Below are 27,083 nucleotides of genomic sequence, written 5' to 3'. Positions count from 1 at the left end.
CACTCCCGCTTCGTTTCTCCTCCACAGCTGTTCCCTTCCACATTCACTCTACAGATGTGGCGCATGTGAGGCGTCTGTGCTAAATGCGATTGTATAATAAAAAAATGAAAAGTCCTGCCTTCACAAAAAGTCCAGTCCGATTTTTATGATTTGGGGATAGACTCGGCAGACTTCCCAAAGCTATTAGGATGGAGTACATTTACCACTGGGCCAAGAATTCCAACGAGGGTTCAGGTGGACAGAACTCAGCATCTGTTGAAAAGGCTTACGGTGCCGAGTCCAACTCCCCAACCTGCACGGTGACCTCTTCTGTGGCGCCCTGACAGCAGCACACGGGGTCTGCTGGGACAGCTGTGAGGGCCTCGCACGGCCCCCCTCCTCACTCAGCAAACCGTCCCGAGGCCTGCGAGCTCTGGGCGCAGGGCCGCAGCGGCACATAAACAGGCACATCGACAGAAGCTGCAGAGACCCAGGCACTGAGACGCCCTCTCCCGCTGAGGGAGAACTGTCTGCGGTGTGCTGCCCAGAACAAGCTCTCCTCCCCGCGCTCGGCGGAGTGTCCTATCTCCAGGTCATCTTCAGGCGACACTCACCCCACTTCCTCGGTACACGGTCACACGGACCCACGGCCAGGTAAGACCGGAGCTAAAATCCTGGGCCTGTAGCTCGGCGCTGCTCCAGGGACCCCGAGCTCCTCGCCTTCACCCCGTCCCCTCCTCACGAGGGCCTGCACTCACCCCGAGGCACTCAGCACTCGGCATCTCCTGACTGGCTCTGCGATTCTCCCCCGTCCGTGAACTTCACACGACGGGGGGACGCACTGCACCTCACAGTGACTTTTTCAACGCTACTCTGAGACTCCCCCAGACGACAGACGTGGGGACGGCTCACTCATTCTCACTGCTGTACAGCATCTGTTAGATCCTGTATGCACCTTCCTGTCAATGGACGTGGTTTCCATGCTGCTATTAAAACAATGCTATCGCCATCCTGGCACCTGTCTCCTGGTGTGCAGGTGCAGCTTTCTCCAGGGAGCGAAAAAGCCACATTAGTTTCCAAAGAGCCTGAGTGAGTGTGCACTCCAGCCAGTCGTGCCCGACACTTCTGTGCCTCTGTGATCATCCTTCCCGAAAATATCAACCTGATGTCTGTGAAACGGTATTCCACTGTGGCTTTAATGTATAATTGCCCAGTTACTGATGAGGTAAACACTTCACACTTTTTATGAGCCATTTTTATTTCTTCTTCTGTGAAATTCCTGTAACCTGACTTGTCTTTTCTCCTCTTTTTTCTACTGGCTTGCCCTTTTCTTATTGATAGTTCTTTACTCTGGATATTAATTTTTTGTTGGCTATCCATGAGGCAAAATCTTCTTCTTTTTTTTTTTTTTGGTTGGCTTTTTAGGGCTACACCTGCAGCGTATGGAGGTTCCCAGGCTAGGGGTCGAATAGGAGCTACTGCCGCCGGCCTACACCACAGCCACAGCAATGCCAGCTCCGAGCCGTGTCTACGAGCTACACCACAGCTCACAGGACGCGGGATCCTTAGCCCACTGAGCGAGGCCAGGAATCGAACCCAAAACCTCATCGTTCCTAGTCGGATTCGTTTCCCCTGTGCCGCGACGGGAACTCCTCATGAGACAAAATCTTCTAAGTTGTAAGCTTTTATTTTCACTCTCTTTATGGTGTCTTTTGATGATAAGAAATTTGTTTATTTTAATATAGTCAGATGTATCCATCTTTTCTTTGATGATAGGTGCTTTTATAAGACAACATTCCTTAAGTCAGAGGTTAAGGGTCAATGATTTTTCACTAATATTGATCCTAAACTTCTTCAAGTATTACGTTTCGTATTTAATCTTTAATTCATTGGAATTGCTTTATGAGTCTACCTAAGGTAGGAATCCAATACAATTTTCCAGTTCTGATTTTTCAATCCACTTGTGCCAGCACCGATCACAGCCTGGTCCATTTTCCCCTGCTAATCTGAAATGGCCACTCTTATACATCCAATTTCACTGAAGCAGATCTGGTTCTGGGCTCTGTCCGTCCCGCTGGTCTGTTTGTCTCTTCCTCTGCCCAAAGTACACTATTTTAATTACCATCATTTTATAAGTTTGCCATTTGATAGAAAAAAAATATCACCTTACCTAGTTCTTAGGAGCATCTTATCACATAAATTTTAGAAGCATGCTATAAGGTCCCACATTAAAAAAATACTACATACATAGCTAGTTGTTTTTTTTCTCTCTCTCTCTTTTTTGGCTGCTCCAAGGCATATGGAGTTCTTGGGCCAGGGATCAGATCAAAGCCACAGTTGCGACCAAGCCGCGGCTGTGGCAACACCAAATCCTTGACCCACTGTGCCAGGCTGGGGGTCGAACTTTCATCTGGTGCTCCCAAGACACTGCTCCTACTGCGCCGGAGGGGGCGCCGCTACACAGCTAGTTTTAGTCACTTCTGTGTCTGTGTGTGTATAAGACACATAATTCGTAGTTACAAACAGTATACATTTTATATTTTCTTTCATGATAATTATTCATGTTTCCACATGCTCTTTATAATTATTTTCCATAATATATAACATCCTCTCAAATTGATGTTGAATAACTGAGCCATTTTCCACCTACTGCTGGATAGTGACTTAAATTTTTTCGTCATCACAGATACTGCTGTAATAAATATATTTATACATCGTTTCCTTTATTTCCTTAACATTTATTTCCAAGAGTGAGATTAACAGATCCACATATTTTAATGGAAAAAGCTCAAAATATACATTTTCGGAACCTGAAGCAGAAAGGAGAAAGTGCTAAACACCAATGAAAACAGAGAGGACATTTCTCTGGCAAAGAAAGGTCCCTATCATGTGCCCAGAAGCAGGGCACGTGGTGGACCCGAGGCCTCCAAGGTCAGCAATCCCTGGGGTCCAGAATGGAGTGGAAACTAGCACTCCACTGACACCAAGGGGCACTCAGGGATGGAAAGGTCCTGCCATCAGCTCTGGGCCACCCAGAGAAGCCCAGCTCATGTGCTAACTGGGCCACGCTGTCTTTTGACGGCTTCCAAAGCTTCTCTAAATCCAATGCCATCTTAAGACAGAGATGTAATTCAGACAATCGTCTCCAATCCTCTAACGCCAGTTAGCACTTCCAAATCCCTTGAGCAGAAAATCCCTATCGCCCTCTTTCAACGAAAGGGCACAGTGACCTTCTCGCACTGTTTGGCTGCACCGATAAATACTGTTAACATTTCTTTCCTGCTAAATCCCTGTATAACAACACCTAGATTGTGAAACCAACAAACAAAAAAAAGATGCTGTAAACAGTCAAAAAGAAAAAAAATCTCCTCCTCAAAGATTCTCTAGTTCACAAGATACAAGAAATATTTTTGTAACTTGCGTTTCTTTTTTACTCAGGGTTAAGTCCCAAACAGATCACATAGAGAAAAGTAAACACTTAACTGTTTTAATTCTGCCAAGCCCCAAGTAATTAAAGCAGAAAAATGAGCAATTTAAGCAATTCAAACTTATTTAAAGATCATTCATAATAGGACAAGTAATAAACAGCACTTTAAAACCCTCAAAGTTTTTGTTGTTTTTTTTGAGACAAAAGCATGATAAAAAAAAGCACTAGGAGTTCCCGTCGTGGCGCAGTGGTTAACGAATCCGACTAGGAACCATAAGGTTGCGGGTTCGGTCCCTGCCCTTGCTCAGTGGGTTAAGGATCCGGCGTTGCCGTGAGCTGTGGTGTAGGTTGCAGACGCGGCTCGGATCCCGCGTTGCTGTGGCTCTGGCGTAGGCCGGTGGCTACAGCTCCGATTGGACCCCTAGCCTGGGAACCTCCATATGCCGCAGGAGCGGCCCAAGAAATAGCAACAACAACAACAACAACAAAAGAGACAAAAAAAAAAAAAAAAAAAAAGCACTAGATGTGTACCAGGCATTTTACTTCAGCCTTAAATGAAAGGAATGAGACCCTGCTTTGGTTCAGTGGGTTCAGAACCCGACTAGCATCCAAGAAGATGAGGGATCAATCCCTGGCTTTGTCACTGGGTTACAGATTGAGTGTTGCCAAGCAGTGGCATAGATTACAGATGCAACTCATATGTGGCATTTCGGTGGCGTAGGCCTCCACTGCATCTCTCAATCAAACTCCTAGCCTGGGAACTTCTATATGCCGCAGGTGCCGCCCTGAAAAGAAATGAATTAAATTAAAGGAGATGTAGAATTCATACTTTCTCTTTTAGGTGAATCACTTCTTAGGGCATTCAATGGATGTCATGTTCTAAGAATTATTTAAAAATTGCATCATTCTCCCACTTTGGATTGGACTGTATGTCCTTTTGCACCACATAAAACGTTCCCTATGTACCGTCTTATCTCTTCATCTGCATGCTAGGTTTTAATCTTCATCTGCGCCTCTTATCTTCTTTCACCAACTGATCTGAAACGTGAATAACCATGACAACCCTGAACAGTACGCGTGCGTGCTCCTGTGTCTGCTGCTGTGACAGAGGAGCAGGTGAGATGCGTTTATAATGGAATCATGACATTTCAATGCTCTCTTTTCTATGGGGCCCTCTTCGGGCTCTGCATGACAATTCTGAGGGACCAATGTAGACACTGAACTTTGGAGAGTCCCAGAAATTAAAAATAAGTGAGAACAAGAAAAATAAATAAATAAATAAGTAGATAAATAAATAAAACCCTCAAAGAATGTACGTCTGTCACTAAAGCCAAGGACTGCGTTTCCTATTACAGCTGTAACATTTTCACAGAACTAACTTTGAGGCAACCATCTAGCATTCAATCTCTACATAAAGCATCCCATCAAGGAGTTCCCATCGTGGCTCAGCAGAAATGAATCTAACATCCAGGAGACACAGGTTTGATCCCTGGCCTCACTCAGTGGATTAAAGATCTGGCATTGCCGTGAGCTGTGGTGTAGGTCACAGATGTGGCTCAGATCTGATGTGGCTGTGGCTGTGGTGTAGGCAGGCAGCTACAGCTCTGATTCGACCCCTAGCCTGGGAACTTCCATATGCTGCAGCTGCAGCCTTAAAAAGACAAAACAAAAAAAAACCCTATCAAGTACAATGAGCCACAGAGATCGGCAATTCCATGCAGGCACAAGGGAGAGAGGCTAAGCAGACCCACTGAGCAGCTATCAAAGGCCCCACGGAGGAAGAATCTCAGTTCAGCTAGCGATCCGACCCCGTCATTCCACCAGGAGCCTACTGTGTGCCGACTCGGCCCAGCACAGGAACTGGGCCTGGGAACACACCCACAGGCTCCCTGCCTGGAGCCGACACAGGGACAGAGATGGATGGCGAGCACACGTACAGCGCAGGTGGCGTCGCTGCTCTGAGGGACACAGCGCAGGCCTGTGGGTGGAGGAAACGCTCTGCAAGCCTGACAGCGTGGGCACGACAGGGTCAGGTATCCGCTGCAGCGGGGGCACTGCAGCAACCAGGTGAAACAGAGGCGGGGAGGGCTCACTCAGAGCGGCTGAGAAAGATCCCTATCGGGTCCCAGAAGCACAGCGCACAGGTCACAAGGTGGCCTCAGACCAGCTCAAGGCTGGCATTCCCTGGAGCCAAGAGTGTAGCTGAACTAACCGCTGGTTACATGAAAACCACCTGTGTGTGTGCTCAGCACCGTGTGTGCTGAGTGGGCAGCACGGGGTTAAACAACATAAGCGGTTGTGTGTGCCAGTACCTCAGGGGTAGGAGCATCCCAGAGACTGTGACTTGTTTAGACGTCTGTGTAAGGTACACTTGCCGCAATAAGCAGACATTAACAATTTAAGATACCCAATAAGGAGTTCCCGTCGTGGCGCAGTGGTTAACGAATCCGACTAGGAACCAGGAGGTTGCGGGTTCAGTCCCTGGCCTTGCTCAGTGGGTTAACGATCCGGCGTTGCCATGAGCTGTGGTGTAGGTTGCAGACGCGGCTCGGATCCCGCGTTGCTATGGCTCTGGCGTAGGCCAGCGGCTGCAACTCTGATTCAACCCCTAGCCTGGGAACCTCCATATGCCGCGGGAGTGGTCCAAGAAATAGCAAAAAGACAAAAAAATAAAATAAAATAAAATACCCAATAAAATAAATCCAAAAAAACAGAGATGAGGTCAAGTTTTAAAGTCAAAGGAAAGAAGCCGTTCAAAGAAAGAGGCTACCTCTAAAAAAGAGAGAAGAGGGGAGAAGAGAAAAAAGAAAAGGAAGCCAGAAACCTGACAATGCATTCGGAATCTAAAAAGGCAGGAGGGAATGGAATTCCGAGCCAGAAAAACAAGTGTGGCCTGTAGGAGGAGGTGGGATGCTGTAACGGGGGGTCAGGATTATAAAATGGGTACAAACATCAGTAAAGGTTCCCACCGTCTCTGCGACTCCACGTGCGCGGAGGAGGGCTCAGGACTTGCGAAGAAAGCAGACAGTGGAGAAGAGGAGAGACCCAGTCAGGGAGACATTCACCACTGCCAGGCAAGGCAGTGCTGTGGGCCCACTTGAGCCTGAGGTTGTCAGTCTATGGAGAAAGCCAGCAGGCTCTGCTCTGAGGCTCTCTGCAGCAGGATCTGGCTACTTGGCTGCCAGGAGGTATACAGCTGGCAAAGAGTGTTACTAACGTGATGGACCATGAAATCCAGGCTGGACAAAGCAGGACCTGAGCATGGGCTGACAGACGGAGAAGCAGATGGGAAGACCCACAAAGGCAGGGCTTGTCTCCTCCCCTGATACAGCCCCAGAGTTAGAACGACGCGCTTGGCGCAGACCCACAGTCACAGCCGACACCCAGGAAAAGTTTACTCCGAGAGTGAAATGAAGGAAACCAGTCCTGATAATGCTGAAAAGTAGCTAACGCTGTAGGAGCCAAAGAAAAAAGTATGAGAGATAGAAGGCTTTGATCAAAATAGGAAAGAAAACATTTTCATTCTTGGCTTTTTTGGTTTTTAGGGCCACACCCGTGGCATATGGAAGTTCCCAGGCTAGGAGTCCAATCACAGCTACAGAGGCCGCCATACACCACAGCCACAGCAACGCCAAATCCTTAACCCATTGAGCAAAGCCAGGGATAGAACCCGAATCCTCATGGATCCTAGTCGGCTTCATGAATGCTGAGCCAGCCACGATGGGAACGCCTCTTCATTCTTGGCTTTTAAGGCATAAAGCACATTTTAGGAGCTGCCTATAATTTGGTAAGCACTGATTTATTAGGTTAGCATGAAAGAAAGGAGTTTTAAGGAACCACTGTGCTCGTAATTTTTAATTCCAACTGAATTAATTCCCACATTATTGTACTCTGCAGTTAGGAATCAAAAGGAAGGTGTTTCAGGATTTACTTCAGCTCAGTCAGATACTCTCTTCTCCTAAATGGTAAGAAGCGGTGCCAGGAGTTCCCGTCGTGGCGCAGTGGTCAACGAATCCGACTAGGAACCATGAGGTTGCGGGTTCGATCCCTGCCCTTGCTCAGTGGGTTAACGATCCGGCGTTGCCGTGAGCTGTGGTGTAGGTTGCAGACGCGGCTCGGATCCCGCATTGCTGTGGCTCTGGTGTAGGCCGGGGGCTACAGCTCCGATTCGACCCCTAACCTGGGAACCTCCATATGCCGCGGGAGTAGCCCTAGAAAAGGCAAAAAGACAAAAAACAAAAAAAACAAACCAAAAAAAGAAGCGGTGCCAGACACATAATGCTCCACTTGTCACTCAGCTACTGGTCCATTCAGCACTCACCGTGATGTGATTATAGATCAGGTGAGACCACCCAAACAGATCCGCCAGTCGGTACAACGCTGCCAGCTTACACCGCAGCAGCTTCTCCCCTTTGTCATAGGCAATGGAATCAGACCCTCTGAGGTCATTCACAGGAGTCACCATACCAAGACCTGAAAGAAAGAAAAGACTCTAGGATTCAGGGTTTCTTGTCCAATGTAAATCAAATAGTAACAGTTATTAATCAGCCCACAAAGGCCCATAAAGTAAGTCTCAGAAACATCAAAGACCAGGAGGTCTACTGTGGCACAGCAAGTTAAGGACCCAGCACTGTCACTGCAGAGGCTCCAGCTGCTGCTCTGGTGGACGTTTGATCCCTGGCCCAGGAACTTCCACATGCCACAGGCACAGCCAAAAAAAAAAAAATCCCATCGAAGACTAATTCGTAAAGACCATGTTCCCCAACAGTACAACTAAGTTAGGAAACTAACAAAAAGGCAGCAAGCCTGTGTGATGCAGTAAAGCAGTGCTCACACCATTAGACATTGATACTGAGGTGTTTTAAAATGATCTAGGTTTCTATCTTACAAAACTGGAAAAAGAGCAAAATAAATGCAAAAAGAAAGAGAAAAAAAGGAATAAAAAAGATAAAAGCAAAGAACAATCAAACAGAAAAAGAGAAAAGCTTCTCTCTAATCCTGAGAAGATTAAAGTTAAGGAGTTCCCATCGTGGCTCAGTGGTTAATGAACCCAAGTAGCCTCCATGAGGACACGGGTTCAATCCCTGGCGTCGATCATGGGTTAAGGATCCCGAGTTGCTGTGGCTGGGGTGTAGGCTGGCGTCTGTAGCTGATTTGGGCCCTAGTCTGGGAACTTACTTCCACATGCCATGGGTGCAGCCCTTAAAAAAATTTTTTTTATCTAAGATAAAAAAGAGGGGATGGAGGAGGGGAGGGCAGGGGTGGAGAGGAGAGAAAAGAAAAGATCCAGATAAAAGCAAAAGGGAGGAGAACAGAACCCATTTCATGACAGACATAAGCTGCCTGTTTTTAGCACTTCACCAAAACAGCAGAAGAGGGAGCTCTAGAGCCAGGACTCCTGAACCAAATTCCTAAGGGAAAATTAATTTCATGTAAAAACGAACAGAAAAACATCATGATCAAATACCACACAAAAATTATTAAAAGAAGTAAAAGGGCAGAATCCCATTCCTACATATAACAAAAGCACACCAGACATGTCCAGAAAACAAATGTAAATTACAACCTATTATTTCATAGAAAGAAAGACAGTCCAACACCAACATCGAACGCTTTCACTGACATGTGGAATCTGAAAAAAGGACAGACGGAACTTCTTTGCAGAACAGATGCTGACTCACAGACATTGAAAAACTTATGGTCTCCAGAGGAGACAGTTTGGGGGGTGGGAGGATGTGCCTGGGCTGTGGGATGGAAATCCTGTGAAATCAGATTGTGATGATCATTATACAACTACAGATGTGATCAATTCATTTGAGTAATAAAAAAATTAAAAAAAAGCAAACACCAGGAAAAAAAAAAAAAAAAAAAAAAGGCATTCCAAAACCAAAGATACCACCAAAAAGGAAAATTATGGAGTTCCCAGGTGGCTCAGTGTTTAACGAATCCAACTAGGAACCATGAGGTTGCAGGTTCCATCTCTGGCCTTGCTCAGTGGGTTAAGGATCCAGCATTGCTGTGAGCTGTGGTGTAGGCCGGTGGCTACAGCTCTGATTGGACCCCTAGCCTGAGAACCTCCACACACACAAAAAGAGAAAATCACAGCCCATATCTTTGATGAATATAGAGATAAAAATTCTCAACAAAATTGTGGCCGACTGAATCCAACAACATATAAAAAAGACCATACAGCACGACCAAGTGGGATTCAGACCAGGTTCACAAGGATGGTACAAATCAATTTTCATTAGAAAAATTCAGAAATGAGGGCCAGAATGTAAAAGGAATTAGATATGAATAAATTAATAATTTTAAAAATAAGTTCTAAATTAAAAGAAAACCGAAAAAGAAAAACTTTTTAAATCACAAAGAAATAAAGTGATAAAAAGAATCTGAGAAAAAGTGAAAGTTAAAGAAGACAGATGAGAGTTCCCCAGTAGTCTAATAGGTTAAGGATCCAGTGTTGTCACTGCTATAGCACAGGTTTGATCCCTGGCCTGGGAACTTCTGCATGCCACAGGAGCAGGGAAAAAAAAAAAGGGAGTTCCCATTGTGGCACAGCAGAAACGAATCCAACTAGGAACCATGAGAATGAGGGTTCAATCCATGGCCTCACTCAGTGGGTTGAGGATCCAGTGTGACGTTAGCTGTGGTGTAGGTCGCAGACGCGGCTTGGATCTGGCGTTGCTGTGGCTGTGGTGCAGGCCGGCAGCTGTAGCTCCGATTAGACCCCTAGCCTGGAAACCTCCATATGCTGCGAGTGTGGAACTAAAAAGCAAAAAAAAAGGAAAGAAAAAAAGAAAAAGAAAGAAATGCTACTGATTGTTCATGTCAGAGCATGGCAGGAAACCAACCTCTCACTGTGAAGGGTTCCCTTTCCTAAACAAGCTGCAGAGCTCTTCACCAGGATGGTGACTGGAATGGCCTTCACCTTAGAATCATCCCTAAGTTCCGTGTCATTTGCCCCATGCCATCTACATATGTTAGATTCTACAACAAAGGCTAAGAGTTTTGTATTTAGGAGTTCCCGTCGTGGCTCAGTGGTTAATGAATCCGACTAGGAACCATGATGTTGTGGGTTCGATCCCTGGCCTTGCTCAGTGGGTTAAGGATCCGGCGTTGCCATGGGCTGTGGTGTAGGTTTCGGACGAGGCTCGGATCCCACATTGCCGTGGTTGTGGTGTAGGTAGGCCTGCGGCTTCAGCTCTGATTCATCTCCTAGCCTGGGAACCTCCATATGCTGCGGGAGTAGACCAAGAAATGGCTAAAAGACAAAAAAAAAAAAAAAAGATTTTTGTATTTAAGAAACAAACTATTAGATACAATTAAACGAATTATTAGATATAATTAAAACAAATTAGATTTTGTTTTTCCTTCTTTTCTGTTTTTATGTGGCACTACTGCAATAAAGTTTCCTTATATCTGATTGGAAGACAATATACAAGTAAATATATTACATTGTTCTTTATCATCTAATTCATATAAATATCACTAGAATCCATGCAGGATCCATGCGAAAACATGAAAACCTAGTGGCTACCATTCAACTTCAGTAAATTAAATGTGATTCTTATTACTCTCTAGCTATTAATGACATTATCATTCTGGTGAATGCCAAGCAACCTCTTTTTTTTTTTTTCCCTCGGTCTTTTTGCCTTTTCTAGGGCCGTTCCCGTGACATGTGAGGGTTCCCAGGCTAGGGGTCTAATCGGAGCTGTAGCCGCCGGCCTACACCACAGCCACAGCAACATGGGATCCAAGCCATGTCTGCAACCTACACCACAGCTAACAGCAACACTGGATCCTTAACCCACTGAGGAAGGCCAGGGATCGAACCCGCAACCTCATGGTTCTTAGTCGGATTCGTTAACCACTCAGCCACAATGGGAACTCCCTCAAGCAACTTCTAAGAATTCCACAGAACAGACAGGTAAACAGCAAATGGCAGGTGCTCTAACAGAAACCAGTACCTTCTGTGAGTCAATCAGAAGCTGATTACCCAACTAGAACCATGAGAGACTGACCCAGGGCACGGCACACAGAAGGTCAGATTAGCTGATGCTCAATCTACCCTGGGCTCCACTGGTCCCATTAATGCTTTCAAATTCAACAGCCATGGCAAAGCTCCATCTCTGCACAACTAACATTTTTCTTCCGGCTTTCTTTTGAATTTCTCTGTTTCTTACTCATTTACAAGCAATAGTAGGGAATGGTAGATAAAAGTTGACCTGGCTGAAATAAGTTCAGGCAAAATCAAATTACTACCCACAAGCATTATTTCTGATTAGTTTTTCTTAACTCACAAAGGGTCTGATAAAAGTCATCTGCCTAAGAAGTAAGAGTCTCACTGGCTCATAGAAAAAGGAACCCTCTACGGTCAAGCCATTCTCAGCCCTATCATTTCCCCTGCTGCACATCAAGTTGCCTGGCCAGGGTCTGAATCTGAGCCGCATGTGCGACCTAGACCACAGCTGTGTTAACACACTGTGCTGGGCTCAGGACTGAGCCAGCAGCGCCACGGAGACAAACCGGACCATGAACCCACCATGTCACAGTGGGAATAATAAAACATTTTTTAAAAAAACTCAGTTCTATGTATTACATACTGTGTGCTCATCTACCTGACATAAAAAAAAGCATCAGGAAATTTCACCTGGAGGCTGGCAGAGCCCATGCCCAGTCAGGAAGTACTCACTCATGTTCAAGGCAGCCATCCCTCCTTGCGGAGCTGCTGGGTACACATTCGGCACGTTTGTCGTCATAAAATCCGCTATCTGCTGTAGCGCCAACAGGCCTGTGGGGTTCTTCCCCTTTTTGAACTGTTCCTGTATCATTGATTCCAACTCTTCACAGAAAGCCTAATAAAAGCCAGATCAGAACAATGAGACACCACTTCTTTTCTGTTCCTTGGGAAGGCAGGGCTAACCATTACAAAGATCAGTCTTTTTGTTTGTTTTCATCCAGTGCTGGAAAAGGAAGTGGATATTCTCATACATCTCACTTCTTGCCGCATAAATTAGTACATTCTCTCTGGAAAGGAATTTAACAATACAGAGGCTTAACACTTTGGAAAGGCACTTCCTATTCCTCCGTGTCTTTTCTAGAACTAATCAGAGATGTGCTCAAAGACTTATTCACAAGGATATACATCCCAGTACAACTACTACAGGGAAAACAGCAAGCAGTCTACATTTCACAAGCAGAGGACTGAATAAATATGAGTCAGGGGAATTCTATGCACCAGTTCAACATGAAAGGCTGAAAAAAATTAAATAACACTGTTCTGGGCGCTGAGAACACAGACAGAAAAGAACAGCTTTGCCATCAAGGAACTTAAACCTCAAGAAGGAAGACACAAAAAAGAAGAAAATCCACAGTACAAGGGGACCTCTGTATCCGTCCAAAGCATTCAGATGACCTGTGCGCGCAGTAGAGAGCTGAGCTTGGCAATGACCTGTGAGGTTGGAGTCGCCCACCTCCGTTCCAGATTCTGGCCCCGACTAACAGGCACCACCAATGACCTTGCGTGCCTGCTTGGTCCTGACTCCTGAGGTTCAACCTGAGGTCCACTCCTTCGCCTCTCAGCCTCCTGATCACCTCCCCTCCAGTGACCCTGTCACTCAACTCACCTGGCCTTCTATTTCTACGGTCACGCCCTAGAGACCTCCCCTTTCCTAGTACCTGGGCCCTCTTCAATCTCAGAGCCAGGCGTGTGCTCTCCATCAGCCTTTCCTGGTGTCCAGCTCAGCCTCCCTTCAAGCCCGTTGTGATCCTAAGACCTCACCTTCACCATCCCTCACCCTCCCCGTGTCCCGACTCCCCTCACTCACATCAGACCCGTGGTTTAACAGGCTGACCCTTCCCTTGCTTACAACTTCAACTCTCCGCCATCTCATCCCGCAAAATCCCCACCCTCGCCAAGTTCAACTCTTCTCTGTTTCTACTCATGCTGCTGATGCTGAAAGGGGCTGGAGGGAAAACCCGGGCCATGCTGCACGGCCTCGCTGTAAATGCATGACCACTGCGCTGAGCGCACCCTTTGCATGAAACCAGGGACCAGCCCCTCGCCCACGCCCCACGCAGTCTCTGCACGGCTCCCCGGGCTCACTGTCGGCAGACCACCGCACTTGCTGTTCCGCTGAGAACAGAGAATCGATCTGAAGGAAACTTCCACAGGCTCCCTCTGACACCCACCCACCCATCAGCGTCCATGCCCACACAGTGGGCCTCCCCACTCCAAACTGTGGTTGGACGGGCCTCACTCCTAAAACCGAGAAACCAACACCAGGACGTTCTATTAAGTAAACCCCAGACTCTAATCGTCTTTTCACGAATGACCTTTCTCTGTCCAAGCTCCCACAGCGACTGAGGTCAGCAACATGCTGGCGCTGTGTTCTAAACAACAGGGGAGCGACTTCCCTGGATCTCTGCACGCCCAGTGCCTGGCACATAGTAGGTGTGCTGGGTTTAGTTTCTTCACTCTGTCCTTTGTGATTTTTACTTGGTTTCTTGTTGCTTTTGCACACGAAAACCGCTCAAGCCAATGTTAACCTGATTTTTCCTCTCACCGCTTTCTTCCCCATCCATCAGCAAATGCTATTTATCCTACCTTCAAAATGAAACTTAAACGAGTCCACCTCTCTCCACATCCACCACCACCAGTGTCCCAAGCTACCATTACCTCTTGTTTGGAAGACGGCTTTCTCTCTCGCCCCATGTGACGCTCTCTCTCTACCAAAGCCAGTGTGAGTTGTTCAAAGACAGAACTGTGCTGGTCCCAACTGCAGCTCTCCAACGACTCTCAATTGTACTCAGTGCAAAACAGACTCCCAAGCTGAGCTCGCCAGCCTCCACGCCTGCTCCCTCCTCCAACCCACTGCACCCCCCTCCTTGTGCGAGTGCTCAGACCACACTGGCTGTCCTTTGACTCTTTCAAGCTCATTCCTATCTCAGGAATTTCGCATCTGCTGCTCCCTCAATCCGGAATGTCTCTCCCCCTGATGCCTGCAAGGCTGGCTCCCTACTGTCGTTCGGCACTCGGATTAAATCGTCCTCATTCAGAGAGGCCTGGTCTGAGCACAGTCGTACTCAATCTCATCATCCAGCTGCACTCCGACTGCGCTGTTTGTCCTTTACTGGTTATCTCCTTCAACTAGACTGCACAGCCTGAGACTCATCTGGGTGTTTACACAGTTGTCATGTATTTATCAAAATTCATCAAGCTGTGTACTTAAGACTTGAGTACTTCACGGTAAGTTCTATTATTGAGGAATAACATATGAATACCATTCACAACCAAACAAATAAGCTTCACATGCTTTGTTTACTGCTAAATGCCCAGTTCCTTGAAAATGGAGATGACCAACATTTTTTTTTAATTCAATGTGCTATCTGCCAAGTGACACCCCAAAATGTTAACAAAATAAAACAAAAACAGATTAAAAGGATAAAAAGAATGAAGCACGCACAAAGGCAGCAGCATCAACATGAGTAAACTATGAAAACAGCAGTGCTTTACCTGAAGATGCAGACAGAGGACACTTAGTTGGGTGTGATTGTGGTTCAAATGCCAACCATAACTTAAAGGTAAAATCAATCAACAATCAGGTACTGTTAAGATCTCCTAAGTGTCTAGCAGCAAGCTAGGTGGTACTGGAGGAAAGAGTAGTTTTGAAATGGTCCCAATTTATAAACACTCTCCAGAGGAAGTTCCCATTGTGGCTCAGTGGTAACAAGCCCAACTAGTATCCATGAGGATGTGGGTTCAATCCCTGGCCTCGCTAAATGGGTTAAGGATCCGGACTGCTGTGAACTGTGGTGTAGGTCGCAGGAATGGCTCGGATCCCACACTGCTGTGGCTGTGGTGTAACTCTGATTCAAGCCTAGCCTGGAAACTTCCATATGCCCCAGGTGTGGCCTGAAAAAAAAAAGGCAAAACAAAACAAAAAAAAAAAAAAAACCCCAAAACTCTCCAGAGCAGCAGTGAGTAGTAAAAAGGAGAAATAAACATCTCCTACATCTCCTACCCCTTATGATACTGAAGAGTTTCAATGACTGTGTCTGGGAGTTCCCATGATGGCACAGCAGAAACAAATCCGACTAGGAACCGTGAGGTTGTGGCTTCGATCCCTGGCCTTGCTCAGTGGGTTAAGTATCTGGCATTGCCATAAGTTGTGGTGCAGGTCGCAGATGAGGCTCAGATCTGGTGTTGCTGTGGCTGTGGTATCGGCCAGCGCCTACAGCTCCGATTTAGACCCCTAACCTGGGAACCTCCGTATGCTGCGAGCGCAGCCCTGAAAAGACAAAAAGACAAAAAATAAAATAAAATAAAGATTGGGTCTGATAATGAACTAAATTGAATTCTTTTTTTTAAATGATTTTTATTTTTTCCCCATATAGTTGGTTTATAGTGTTCTGTCAATTATCTCTCGTACAGCGAGGTGACCCAGTCACACTTACACCACACATTCTTTTTCTCACATTATCCTCCATCATGCTCCAGCATAAGTGCCCACAGTTCTCAGTGCTGTCCAGGATAAAGTGAACTCTCTTAACAGCCACACACACATATGCACAAGGTGCTGACTTCCTGTGCTGCGGTCAGCTGACTACGACACGTACAGCAGAGCACGGGAGCTGACGCAGCGGAAGAAAGAGGACGACACTTGGTCAGAGAAAAAGCATCTTACGGGACTTTGCAGAATCATGGACACTCTCTTCTTCTGTTCCATCATATTGAAGTCCTGGCGAAGGTCTGGTGCCATGTTCCTCTCCCGCAAGTACTCGGGATTGTTCTCATCCACCCTGTCGAAATACCTCTCTTTGTGAGGGGCTGTGGTTGGGGGTGGTGAGGTCACCACTGCAGCTCGAGTATCACCATTCATTGCACAATCTTTCTTGGTCCCTACAGAATCAAAAGAAAGTATTGTTTTGCATCAGTGCTCAGTACCATTTCATAATGAGCACACCAGCCCGATAAATACAATCTGCAGCATGAGGACACCCAGGCTGACTGAAGGGTCAGAACCATGACATGTGACGCTCTTCTGTGGCTTCTGAGGCACGTGGCTAATCCGTCATCTCCCACCCTTCCCCCCAGGGAGGGCACTTTTTATCCTCGCCACTGTTCTTCAACAGACAGACCTAGCATGCCCTCTGACAAACTGAAAAAGAATTAGACATTAAAATTTTAAGAGTTCCCATTGTGGCGCAGCAGAAACGAGTCCAACTAGTAACCATGAGGATGCAAATTAGATCCCTGGCCTGATTCAGTGGGTCAGGGATCTGGTGCTGCAACTACAGCTCTGATTCGACCCTTAGCCTGGGAACTTCCATATGCCATGGGTGCAGCCCTAAAAAACACCAAAAAAAAAAAGGATACATGATAAAGTGATAATACATAAAACAGAATAAAATATTTACAGATCATATATCTGAGAAGAGATCTACATCCAGAATATGCATTTTAATTAAATTAAGATAACAATTTAAAAACTTGAAAGTCATCAAGCAACCTCAGTGGATGCCACAGAAACAAAACTGCACAGCTGAGCTCTGCCTAAATTCCTGACGCACAGAATCCTCAAATATGAATAATGAAACAATTCTTCTAGGCTGCAAGTCCCAGGGCGGTTTGTTACACCACAGCGATAACCAAACCTGTGATAAGGGAAGGCGAAGGACGGCAGCCAGGAGAGTGGGCAGACACTGCTCTCCACCACATTCTGTCCCCTCACCTCCTGCTTGTCAACACACTGTTGCTGTTTCCCCCTCTCCACAGAGGAGGCGCTCGAGCCATGCAGCCAGGGAGTTAACAGGGCTGAGGTTTCAAAGCAGGCCTTCTGACTGCAGAGTTTTGCTCTTCATCACCCAGCTATACTGCAAGTGATGACAATGACAATGGCAGGGAGGGAAACAAGGTCCCCAAAGAGATGGGAAGGACAAAACGAGGGCAGAGGAGCAAAGACGCCTGCAACAGGAGGACCCAACCTTGGGAATCAGGCCAGCCCTATTACCTTTTTAATGTGTGTGAATCAACCTTGTTAGTATACAAATCCAGGAATTCCCGTGGTGGCACAGTGGAAACAAATCCAACTAGGAACCGTAAGGTTGCGGGTTCAATCCCTGGCCTCGCCCAGTGGGTTAAGGATCCGGCGTTGCCGTGGGCTGTGGTGTAGGTCAAAGACGTGGCTCGGATCTGATGTTGCTGTGACTGCCGTGTAGGCCAGCAGCTGTAGCTCAGCAGCTGTAGCTCCGACCCCTAGCCTGGGAACCTCATATGCCACGAGTGTGGCCCTAAAATGCAAAAAAAAAAAAAAAAAACAAAAGACCCAAAACCACACAATATACAAATTCATATCCAGCAGGTCTGGGATGGACCTGAGATCCCACAGTGCACATCTCCTGAGCACCCAAGTGCTAAGCATGCCACTGGACTTGGACCACAATTTGAATAGCAAACCTTTAAAGAATAGTTTGTTTACTAAAAATATGTACTTTGTGATACCAACAGCCAAAGAATCAGTTGAAGAAAACTTTTAAAGAAAAAGGTCAATTTGGATACTGCTTTTCTAAAATCTAAAGATATGATAGAAAGGACAGCATGTTTGAAGGGATACTATTTCAAGGACTTAAAGGCAAAGTATGAAAACAATCGGGGACTAAAAGGCAACACAGGAGTTCTGGTCGTGGCGCAGCGGAAACGAATCCGACTAGGAACCATGAGGTTTCAGGTTCCATCCCTGGCCTCGCTCAGCGGGTTGAGGATCTGGTGTTGCCGTGAGCTGTGGTGTAGGTCGCAGACGCAGCTTGGATCCCGCATTGCTGTGGCTGTGGCGTAGGCCTGCGGCCACAGCTCCAATTGGACCCCTAGCCTAGGAATCGCCATATGCCGAGGGAGCAGTCCTAGAAAAGGCAAAAAGACAAAAAAAAAAAAAGACAAAAAAAAAAAAAAAGGATACATATTCTGAGCCCAATAACCAAAAATAAACATAATTCTACTTTTAAAGTACAAAACCTGTACGTGTTTTTTGTCAATTGCAGCTTCAGGGTTCATTGATGTGCAGTTTTTTTGTTTTGTTTTGTTTGCTTTTGTTCTTTTGCCTTTTTAGGGCCGCACCTGCAGCATATGGAGGTTCCCAGCCGAGGGGTCGAATCGGAGCTGTAGCTGCCAGCCTACACCAGAGCCACAGCAACGCCAGATCCGAGCCGCATCTGCAACCTACACCACAGCTCACGGCAACACCAGATCCTCAACCTGCTGAGTGAGGCCAGGGATCGAACCTGCAACCTCATGGTTCCCAGTCAGATTCCCTTCCTCTGCGCCACAACAGACACTCCTAATGTGCAGTTTTTAAGTGTGTGTTAAGACAGCAAATTTTTTTTAGTAGGATCTCTACAAAGAAATTATTACTTAATCTAAACTTTTTAAAAAGAAATGGAAAAATACAGAAAAAATATCCTGCAATATTATAAAGTAATTTAAAAATAAAATGGCTTTAAAAAGTAAGATCGGGGAGTTCCCGTCGTGGCGCAGTGGTTAACGAATCCGACTAGGAACCATGAGGTTGCGGGTTCGGTCCCTGCCCTTGCTCAGTGGGTTAACGATCCAGCGTTGCCGTGAGCTGTGGTGTAGGTTGCAGATGCGGCTCGGATCCTGCGTTGCTGTGGCTGTGGTGTAGGCTGGCAGCTACAGCTCCGATTCGACCCCTAGCCTGGGAACCTCCATATGCCACGGGAGCGGCCCAAGAAATAGCAACAACAACAACAAAAAAAGACAAAAAGACAAAAAAAAAAAAAGAAAAAGTAAGATCGGAGTTCCCGTCATGGCGCAGTGGTTAACGAATCCGACTGGGAAGCATGGGGGTTGTGGGTTCAATCCCTGGCCTTGCTCAGTGGGTTAAGGATCCAGCGTTGCTGTGAGCTGTGGTGTAGGTCGCAGACATGGCTCAGATCCAGCATTGCTGTGGCTCTGGCACAGGCTGGCAGCTGCAGCTCCGATTAGACCCCTAGCCTGGGAACCTCCATATGTGGCTGATGCAACCCTAGAAAAGACAAAAAAAGACCAAAAAAAAAAGTAAGATCAACATCCAACAATACATGGTTGTAACATAATCTGCTCAATACAATATTATAAAACTATGAAGACTCTTTAGCGTAATGTATAAGAGATTATAACATGTTTAAGCGAAAAACTATTAATTTCCTATTTTATTATATAAAGTCATCAATATTATAATCACACAAAGACACGATGACATAATGGCAAAGAAGCTGTACCAAAGTTGAGTAAATTGATTAAAGGAAAGTATGGGATAATGTTCCTCTATCTCAATATCCATAAGGTGGCTAAAATTTAGCCAAGATTCCTACCGTCAACTGATCCATGACAATGGAGACGAGAACATACAATGGAGAAAAGACAGCCTGTTCAATAGGTGGTGCTGGGAAAACTAGACAGCCACATGGAAAAGAATGAAATTAGAACACTCCCTAACACCATACCCAAAAATAAACTCGAAATGGATTCAAAATCTAGATATAAGACCAGACACTATAAAACTCTTAGAGGAAAACATAGGCCAGACACTCTCCGACATAAACCACAGCAACATCTTCTCAGATCCACCTCCTAGAGTACTGACAATAAAAGCAAAAATAAACAAATGGGACTTAACAAAACTTTGAAGGTTCTGCAAAGGAAACCCTAAACAAAAAGAAAAGACAACCCACAGAATGGGAGAAAATATTTGCAAATGGATCGACTGACAAGGGATTAATCTTCAAAATTTATAAACACCTCCTACAGCTCAATACCAAAGAAAGAAACAACCCTATCAAAAAATGGGCAGAAGGAGTTCCCATCGTGGCGCAGTGGTTAACGAATCCGACTAGGAACCATGAGGTTGCGGGTTCGATTCCTGCCCTTGCTCAGTGGGTTAAGGATCCGGCGTTGCCGTGAGCTGTGGTGTAGGTTGCAGACACGGTTTGGATCCTGCATTGCTGTGGCACTGGCGTAGGCCAGCAGCTATAGCTCCAATTCGACCCCAAGCCTGGGAACCTCCATATGCTGCAGGAGCAGCCCTAGAAAAGGCAAAAAGACAAAAAAAAGGGGGGGGGGCAGAAGATCCAAACAGACACTTCTCCAAAGAAGACATACAAATGGCCAAAAAACTCATGAAAAGATGTTCAACATCACTCATGATTAGAGAAATGCACATCAAAACCACTATGAGGTACCATCTTACACCAGCCAGAATGGCTATCATCAAAAAGTCTATAAAGGGGAGTTCCTGTTGTGGCGCAGTGGTTAACAAATCCGACTAGGAACCATGAGGTGGCGGGTTCGATCCCTGCCCTTGCTCAGTGGGTTAACGATCCGGCGTTGCCGTGAGCTGTGGTGTACGTCACAGACTCGGCTCAGATCCCGAGTTGCTGTGGCTCTGGCCAGTGGCTACAGCTCCAATTAGACCCCTAGCCTGGGAACCTCCCATATGCCACGGCAGCAGCCCAAGAAATGGCAAAAAAAAAAAGACAAAAAAAAAAAGTCTATAAACAGTTAAGGGCTGGACAGGGTGTGGAGAAAAAGGGAACCCTCTTACACAGTTGGTGGGAATGTAATTTGGTGCAAGCACTGTGGAAAACAGGATGGAGATTCCTCAGAAAACTAAACATAGAAAAAACTACCATTTGATCCAGCAGTCCCGCTCCTGGGCATCTATCCAGAGAAAACCATGACTTGCAAAGACACATGTACTTCAGTGTTCATTGCAGTACTATTTGCAATAGCCAAGACATGAAAACAACCTAAATGTTCATCAAGAGAGGACTGGATAAAGAAGCTGTAGTACATACACACAATGGAATATTACTCAACCAATAAAAGGAAAGAAAGAACGGCATTTGCAGCAACGTGGATGGACACAGAAATTATCATGCTAAGTGAAACAGCAATATCAAATGCTTTCACTGACATGTGGAATCTAAAAAAAGGACACAATGAACTTCTTTACAGAACAGATACTGACTCACAGACTTGGAAAAATTTATGGTTTCTAAAGGAGACAGGTTGGGGGATGGGGGATACAATGAGGTTGTGAGTTGGAAATATTGTAAAATTTGGTTGTGATGATTGTTATACCTGTAATTGTAATAAAATTACACCTATAAATGTAACAAAATTCATTAATTACAAAAAAGAAAAAACAAAAAATGTAAAAAAAAAATTTAAGATTCCACCAATCTTAGGATGTTGATATCAATGAAATCTGAGAATACTTTCTTTTTTTTTTTTTTTTTTTTTGTCTTTTTGCTATTTCTTTGGGCCGCTCCCGCGGCATATGGAGGTTCCCAGGCTAGGGGTCGAATCGGAGCTGTAGCCACTGGCCTACGCCAGAGCCAGAGCAACGCAGGATCCGAGCCGCGTCTGCAACCACACCACAGCTCTCGACAACGCCGGACCCTCAACCCACTGAACGAGGGCAGGGACCGAACCCGCAACCTCATGGTTCCTACTCAGATTCGTTAACCACTGCGCCACGACGGGAACTCCTGAGAATACTTTCAAATAAACACACACATCCAACAGAACCCAAAAGTCTGGATGAACCATGATAAAGAGCCCGGCCTGCCCGCGTGACATCGCGCATTCACGCGCTCTTCCCCATCCCTACCGTGTCTCTCTGATCCAGATGATCACAACTCACCTGGACACACAACGGCCTCTTCACAAGCGTCTCTACCCCAGTCTCCTAACAACCTCCACATCAATCCATCCCACAGGAGGTCCAAGAGTTTGAAAATATAAATCAGGGAGTTCCCATCGTGGCGCAGCAGATAGGAATCTGACGAGGAACCATGAGGTTGTGGGTTCAATACCTGGCCTCACTGAGTGGGTTAAAGGTTCGGCATTGCCATGAGCTGTGGTGTAGGTTGCAGACGTGGCTCAGATCTGGCGTTGCTGTGCCTGTGGTGTGGGCCGGCAGCAACAGCTCTGATTAGGCCCCTAGCCTGGGAACCCCCATACGACTCAAGTATGGCCCTAGAAGGACAAATAAATAAATAAATAAAATAAAATATAAATCAGACGTCATTCATTCCCCAGCTTAAAATCTGACAGGTAACAGGAGGACCTTAGCCAGACCCTGACCCAAATAAATTGTAAAATTAAAAACCTGAAAATGACATTCAGGACAATTAGAAATTTGAACACTAACTGGACTTGGATATCATTAGGGCATTACTGCTAAAATTTTTAGGCGTAATATTATTATGGTTATATTAGACACATACAGAAATATTTGTGGACGAGATAATAGGACACCTGGAATTTTTTTTTGGGGGGGGGTCTTTTTAGGGCCGTATCCACACTATGTGGAGGTTCCCAGGCTAGGGATCAGATCAGAGCTGCAGCTGCTAGCCTGCGCCAGAGCTACAGCAATGCCAGATCCGAGCTGCGTCTGCGACCTACACCACAGCTCAAGGCAACACTGGATCCTTAACCCACTGAGCGAGGCCAGGGATCAAACCCGCAACCTCATGGTTCCCAGTTGGATTCGTTTCCACTGTGCCACAACGGGAATTCCAAAGGAACTAGTTTTAAAGCTCTGGGGCAGATTCAATTATTTCTTGGCAGCTCCCTTCTAGCACAGACATTTTGCTAACTCCAACCACTCACATAATTTACTTTTGAATCCCTAAAACCAGAACACTCAAACCAAAGGCTGAAACAAGAGTGCGTTCTCTGAGTAAAGCATATTCTGGGAGACCCAGAGGATCTCTTGTCAATTTATTTTTTTTTTCTTTGTCCTTCCATCATTTCTTGGGCCGCAGCAGCGGCATGTGGAAGTTCCCAGGCTAGGGGTCAAATCGGAGCTGCAGCCACCGGCCTACGCCAGAGCCATAGCAACTCGGGATCCGAGCCGCATCTGCAACCTACACCACAGCTCACAGCAATGCCGGATCCTTAACCCACTGAGTAAGGCCCGGGATCGAACCCGCAACCTCGTGGTTCCTAGTCGGATTCCTTAACCACTGCGCCACGACGGGAACTCTGATCTTGTCAATTTCTAAACGTTCTTAAAACATGTCTCAGAAAGCACAGGGGATAATGAATTACATCACTCCATGGAAGATAAACCAGGAGCTGTCAAAACGCTCACGTGCTACTCAAGTGGAGGCCTCTGCTGGCGTCCGTGGCCACCTCACACCCAACTCCAGACAGCCTTTGGGACTCTCAGAGGAAAACAAGAAAAGAGATGACCTCTGCACATCTTCCCTAGTTCCTACCTACTCCTGATGCTTAATCTATCTCCCCCAGAGCTACTCTCCACATTACATACAAGACACCAAAGAGGGAGTTCCCGTCGTGGCGCAGTGGTTAACGAATCTGACACTAGGAACCATGAGGTTGCAGGTTCTATCCCTGGCCTTGCTCAGTGAGTTGTGGTGTAGGTCGAAGACGTGGCTTGGATCCTGTGTTGCTGTGGCTCTGGCGTAGACTGGCAGCTACACTCCAATTCGACCCCTGGCCTGGGAACCTCCATATGCCGCAGAAGTGGCCCAAGAAATGGCAAAAAGACAAAAAAAAAAAAAAAAAAAAAAAAGACACCAAACATAAGAAGTTACAAAATAAGTGGGAGATGACAGACAAGTGTAATGAAATATGCTTGATACCACGACGGAAATCTTACATATCAGTAGACGGACAGTGTCCAAGGGGCGGATAGGAGAAGCACAGAGAGGGTATTATGGGTTCAACTCTGTGCCCCTAAACTCATGGCAAAGCCTCAACTCCCAGGACCCCAGAATGTCACCTTCTTTAGAACTGGGGTCACTCATCGCTGATGTAATCAGTTAACATGATGTCATAATGGAGCAGGGTGAGTCCCTAATGTAACCTGACTACAAAAAGGGGAGACCTGGACACAGACGCAAACACAGGGAGAACACCACGTCAGCGTGAAGGCAGAGATCGGCCAAGGGGACACCTCCACAAGCCAAGGAACCGCAAGACTGCCAGCAAATCAGCAGCCAGGGGACAGGCTCTTCCAGCCTCAGAAGGAACCAGCCCTGGGAGTTCCCATCGTGGCTCAGCGGAAAGGAATCTGAGCAGTATCCATGAGGATACAGGTTCGATCCCTGGCCTCGCTCAGTGGGTTAAGGATCTGGTGTTGCCGTGGGCTATGGTGTAGGTCACAGACGCAGCTCGGATCCTGCATTGCTGTGGCTGTGGCCAGCAGCTACAGCTCTGTTTGGACCCCTCCTGGGAACCTCCATATGCCGCAGGTGCAGCCCTAAAAAGGCAGAAAAAAAGAAAGAAGAAGAAACCAGCCTGTCAATACCCTGACCTTGCACTTCTGGTCTCCAGAACTGAGACAATAAACTTCTGCTTAAGCTGCCCAGTCTGTGGTCCTGTGTCACAGCAGCCCCGTGGCACTCACAGAGAGGGCTGTCGGGAAAGCTCCACAGAAGAGACGCTATGCTCTTAGAGCTAAGCAGGCGCTTCCAGGTTGGCCAGAGGCAGGTGGCAGTAACCTGGCGAAGGAACATCTCTGGGAAGGCTCCACAGGGTTTGCACCCAGAATGAAATGGCGTCACTGGGACACACTCGATTCCACAGGAGGTTATCTCACCAAAACAGGAGGGGGGCAGCTCCTGTGAGGTGACGGATATGCTAAGTAACAGGATTGTGGGAATCACCTCACAATGTATACGCGTCCTGAATCATCTCGTACCCTCTAAAAAATTACAATTTTGTCAACTAAACCTCCATAAAGCTTTTTTTTTTTTTTTTTTTTTTTTGCGCTTTTTAGGGCCACACATGCAACATAGGGAAGCTCCCAGGCTAGGGGTCAGATCTGAGCTGCAGCTGCCAGCCTGCACCACAGCCACAGCAACACCAGATCCTGGGCCCACTGAGTGAGGCCAGAGATGAACCCACGTCCTCATGCATACTGACTGGATTTGTTACTACTGAGCTACAACAGGAACTCCTAGAAAAAAAGCTTAAAAGAAAAAGTGGAGTCTTTGCTACAAAGAGTGAGTGACTATATTCTCAACAGGCCGATGGCTAAGCTCAGGTGAAGGGCTGGGAACGCGGCTGCAGAGACAGTCCGGACCCTATCAGGCAGCTTGGGTGGGAAGACAGAAGAGACAGGGAGGCCAGCCAGAAATTCCAGACAAACTCTCAGAACCCTGTGGCTCTGGAAGGAGTTCTGAGCCAGTCGGTGAGGACGCTCCCATACCTACTGGCAGGACGGAGCCCGACCCCAGAGCCCTCCTCCAAATAAGAACACAACTCCTTACTGCCGACAGACAAGCCTAGCTCGCCATTCCCTCTGAAGGACACAGCAACACCCACCTTGAGTTTAGGATTCCTCTTGGCAGCTGCAGGCTGAATGTGCCCTGCTCGGGACCCCAAGGCTCAGGGAAAGCCTTTAATTACTCCTGATCGGATCATTTCTATTCCTGCTCTCCAGACGTTCTCTTGCAGATGAAACCAATCGACAGTTCCCTTTAGAACAGGCGCTGCTTGCTAAGCGGTAATTACTGATTTAAAATTCATTTTTACACACATCAACTCCTCTTTCCTACAGACAAAGAAACTGAGGGACAAAGCAGTTAGGTAGCCTGCAGTGGGGCTGCTAAGGTCTGAACCCAGGCTGCCTGCTCCAGAGCACCTGCTCTTAAGTATTTACCACACTCTACCTCTCACCATCATGCATCCCTGCAAGCTCAAATTAGAAAAGAAAGGAAAAAAGGTAAAACGGAATCAAAGCAGTGCTTCCTGGCCTTGCTGCCTGCGCTTCCGCTCCTTTCAAAGAGGAATCACCTGGGAGGCCCTCCTGCTTCCTCTGGCCTTTAGGATGAATGGCTTGTTCACAGGTTCCCAGCTTAAATCTTCCACATTTTATTAAGTTTTCACATGGTTATATACCTGCCGTTTTTCTTTTAACTATAACATTTAATCAATCTTCTGGTGTAGGAAGAGACTCTTGTTATTTGGCTTAAGGTTACATAGCGATAAGAAGAGAAGCAAGAATTTCAAATGAAGATTATGGTTTAGAGACAGTGCCCTTTTTTTTTTTTTGGCCTCTCCAGTGATAAGTGGAAGTTCCTGGGCCAGGATCAAACCCACACCACAGAGGCGATCCAAGCCAGTACAGTGACAACACCAGATTCTTAACACACTGTACGAGAGAAGTCCTAGACTGTGCCTTTTTTTTTTCCTTTTTTTCTTTTTCTTTTTAAGGCCACACCCATGGCATATGGAAGTTCCCAGACTAGGGGTAGAATCAGAGCTGTAGCTGCTGGTCTACACCACAGCCACACATGATCCAAGCCTCGTCTGCAACCTACACCACAGCTCACGGCAATCACTGAGCAAGGCCTAGAGACTGTACTTTTAATTGCTTCTCACTAAATGGTCTTCTTGTGCTGATAAAAGAGTTCTCCAACCCAAGGGTCAGTAGAGGACAGTGGACAGGCCACTAATACAGGGCCAGAAATCTGTGGATAGTTCCACTGCTTCCACTGTATAACGTCAACACTTAGGAAGTCCTCATCTGTAAAGTATCTCCCTAAGCTAATGATCAAATGAGACAGTGTATCTGAGAGCAGCTCAGAGAGAAAATGAGAGAGACGGTCACCGTCTCCACGACGCCCAAACTCACACCAA

At 46.5% G+C, this 27,083-nt stretch overlaps 1 protein-coding gene across 26 annotated transcripts in view; it reads right to left on the bottom strand.

Annotated features, from left to right (window-relative positions):
* Positions 1–27,083, bottom strand: part of ADD1 (adducin 1) — an 84,046-nt gene that overhangs the window by 27,832 nt on the left and 29,131 nt on the right. For 23 of the 26 annotated variants that reach the window (XM_084971304.1, XM_084971311.1, XM_084971326.1 and 20 more), the window contains 3 exons: positions 16,096–16,310; positions 12,102–12,264; positions 7,728–7,879 (listed from right to left, as the gene is read on the bottom strand). In XM_084971304.1, the coding sequence (XP_084827430.1) occupies positions 7,728–7,879; positions 12,102–12,264; positions 16,096–16,290 (510 nt within the window). In that variant the 5' untranslated portion in view covers positions 16,291–16,310. Of the gene's footprint in view, positions 1–7,727; positions 7,880–12,101; positions 12,265–14,087; positions 14,210–16,095; positions 16,311–27,083 lie in introns of those variants that run through there. The other 3 variants (XM_084971312.1, XM_084971327.1, XM_084971318.1) reach the window with 1 other exon arrangement.

The sequence above is a fragment of the Sus scrofa genome, chromosome 8 (assembly GCF_054392235.1).
Source record: "Sus scrofa isolate SSC_HxYL_T2T_F1_AM1 chromosome 8, Sscrofa_HxYL_maternal_Yorkshire_Landrace_v2.0, whole genome shotgun sequence".
In the NCBI taxonomy this organism is placed as follows: Eukaryota; Metazoa; Chordata; class Mammalia; order Artiodactyla; family Suidae; genus Sus; species Sus scrofa.
The sequence above is the reverse complement of the archived record's forward strand: the minus strand, read 5'-3'. Positions and strand labels throughout refer to the sequence as shown.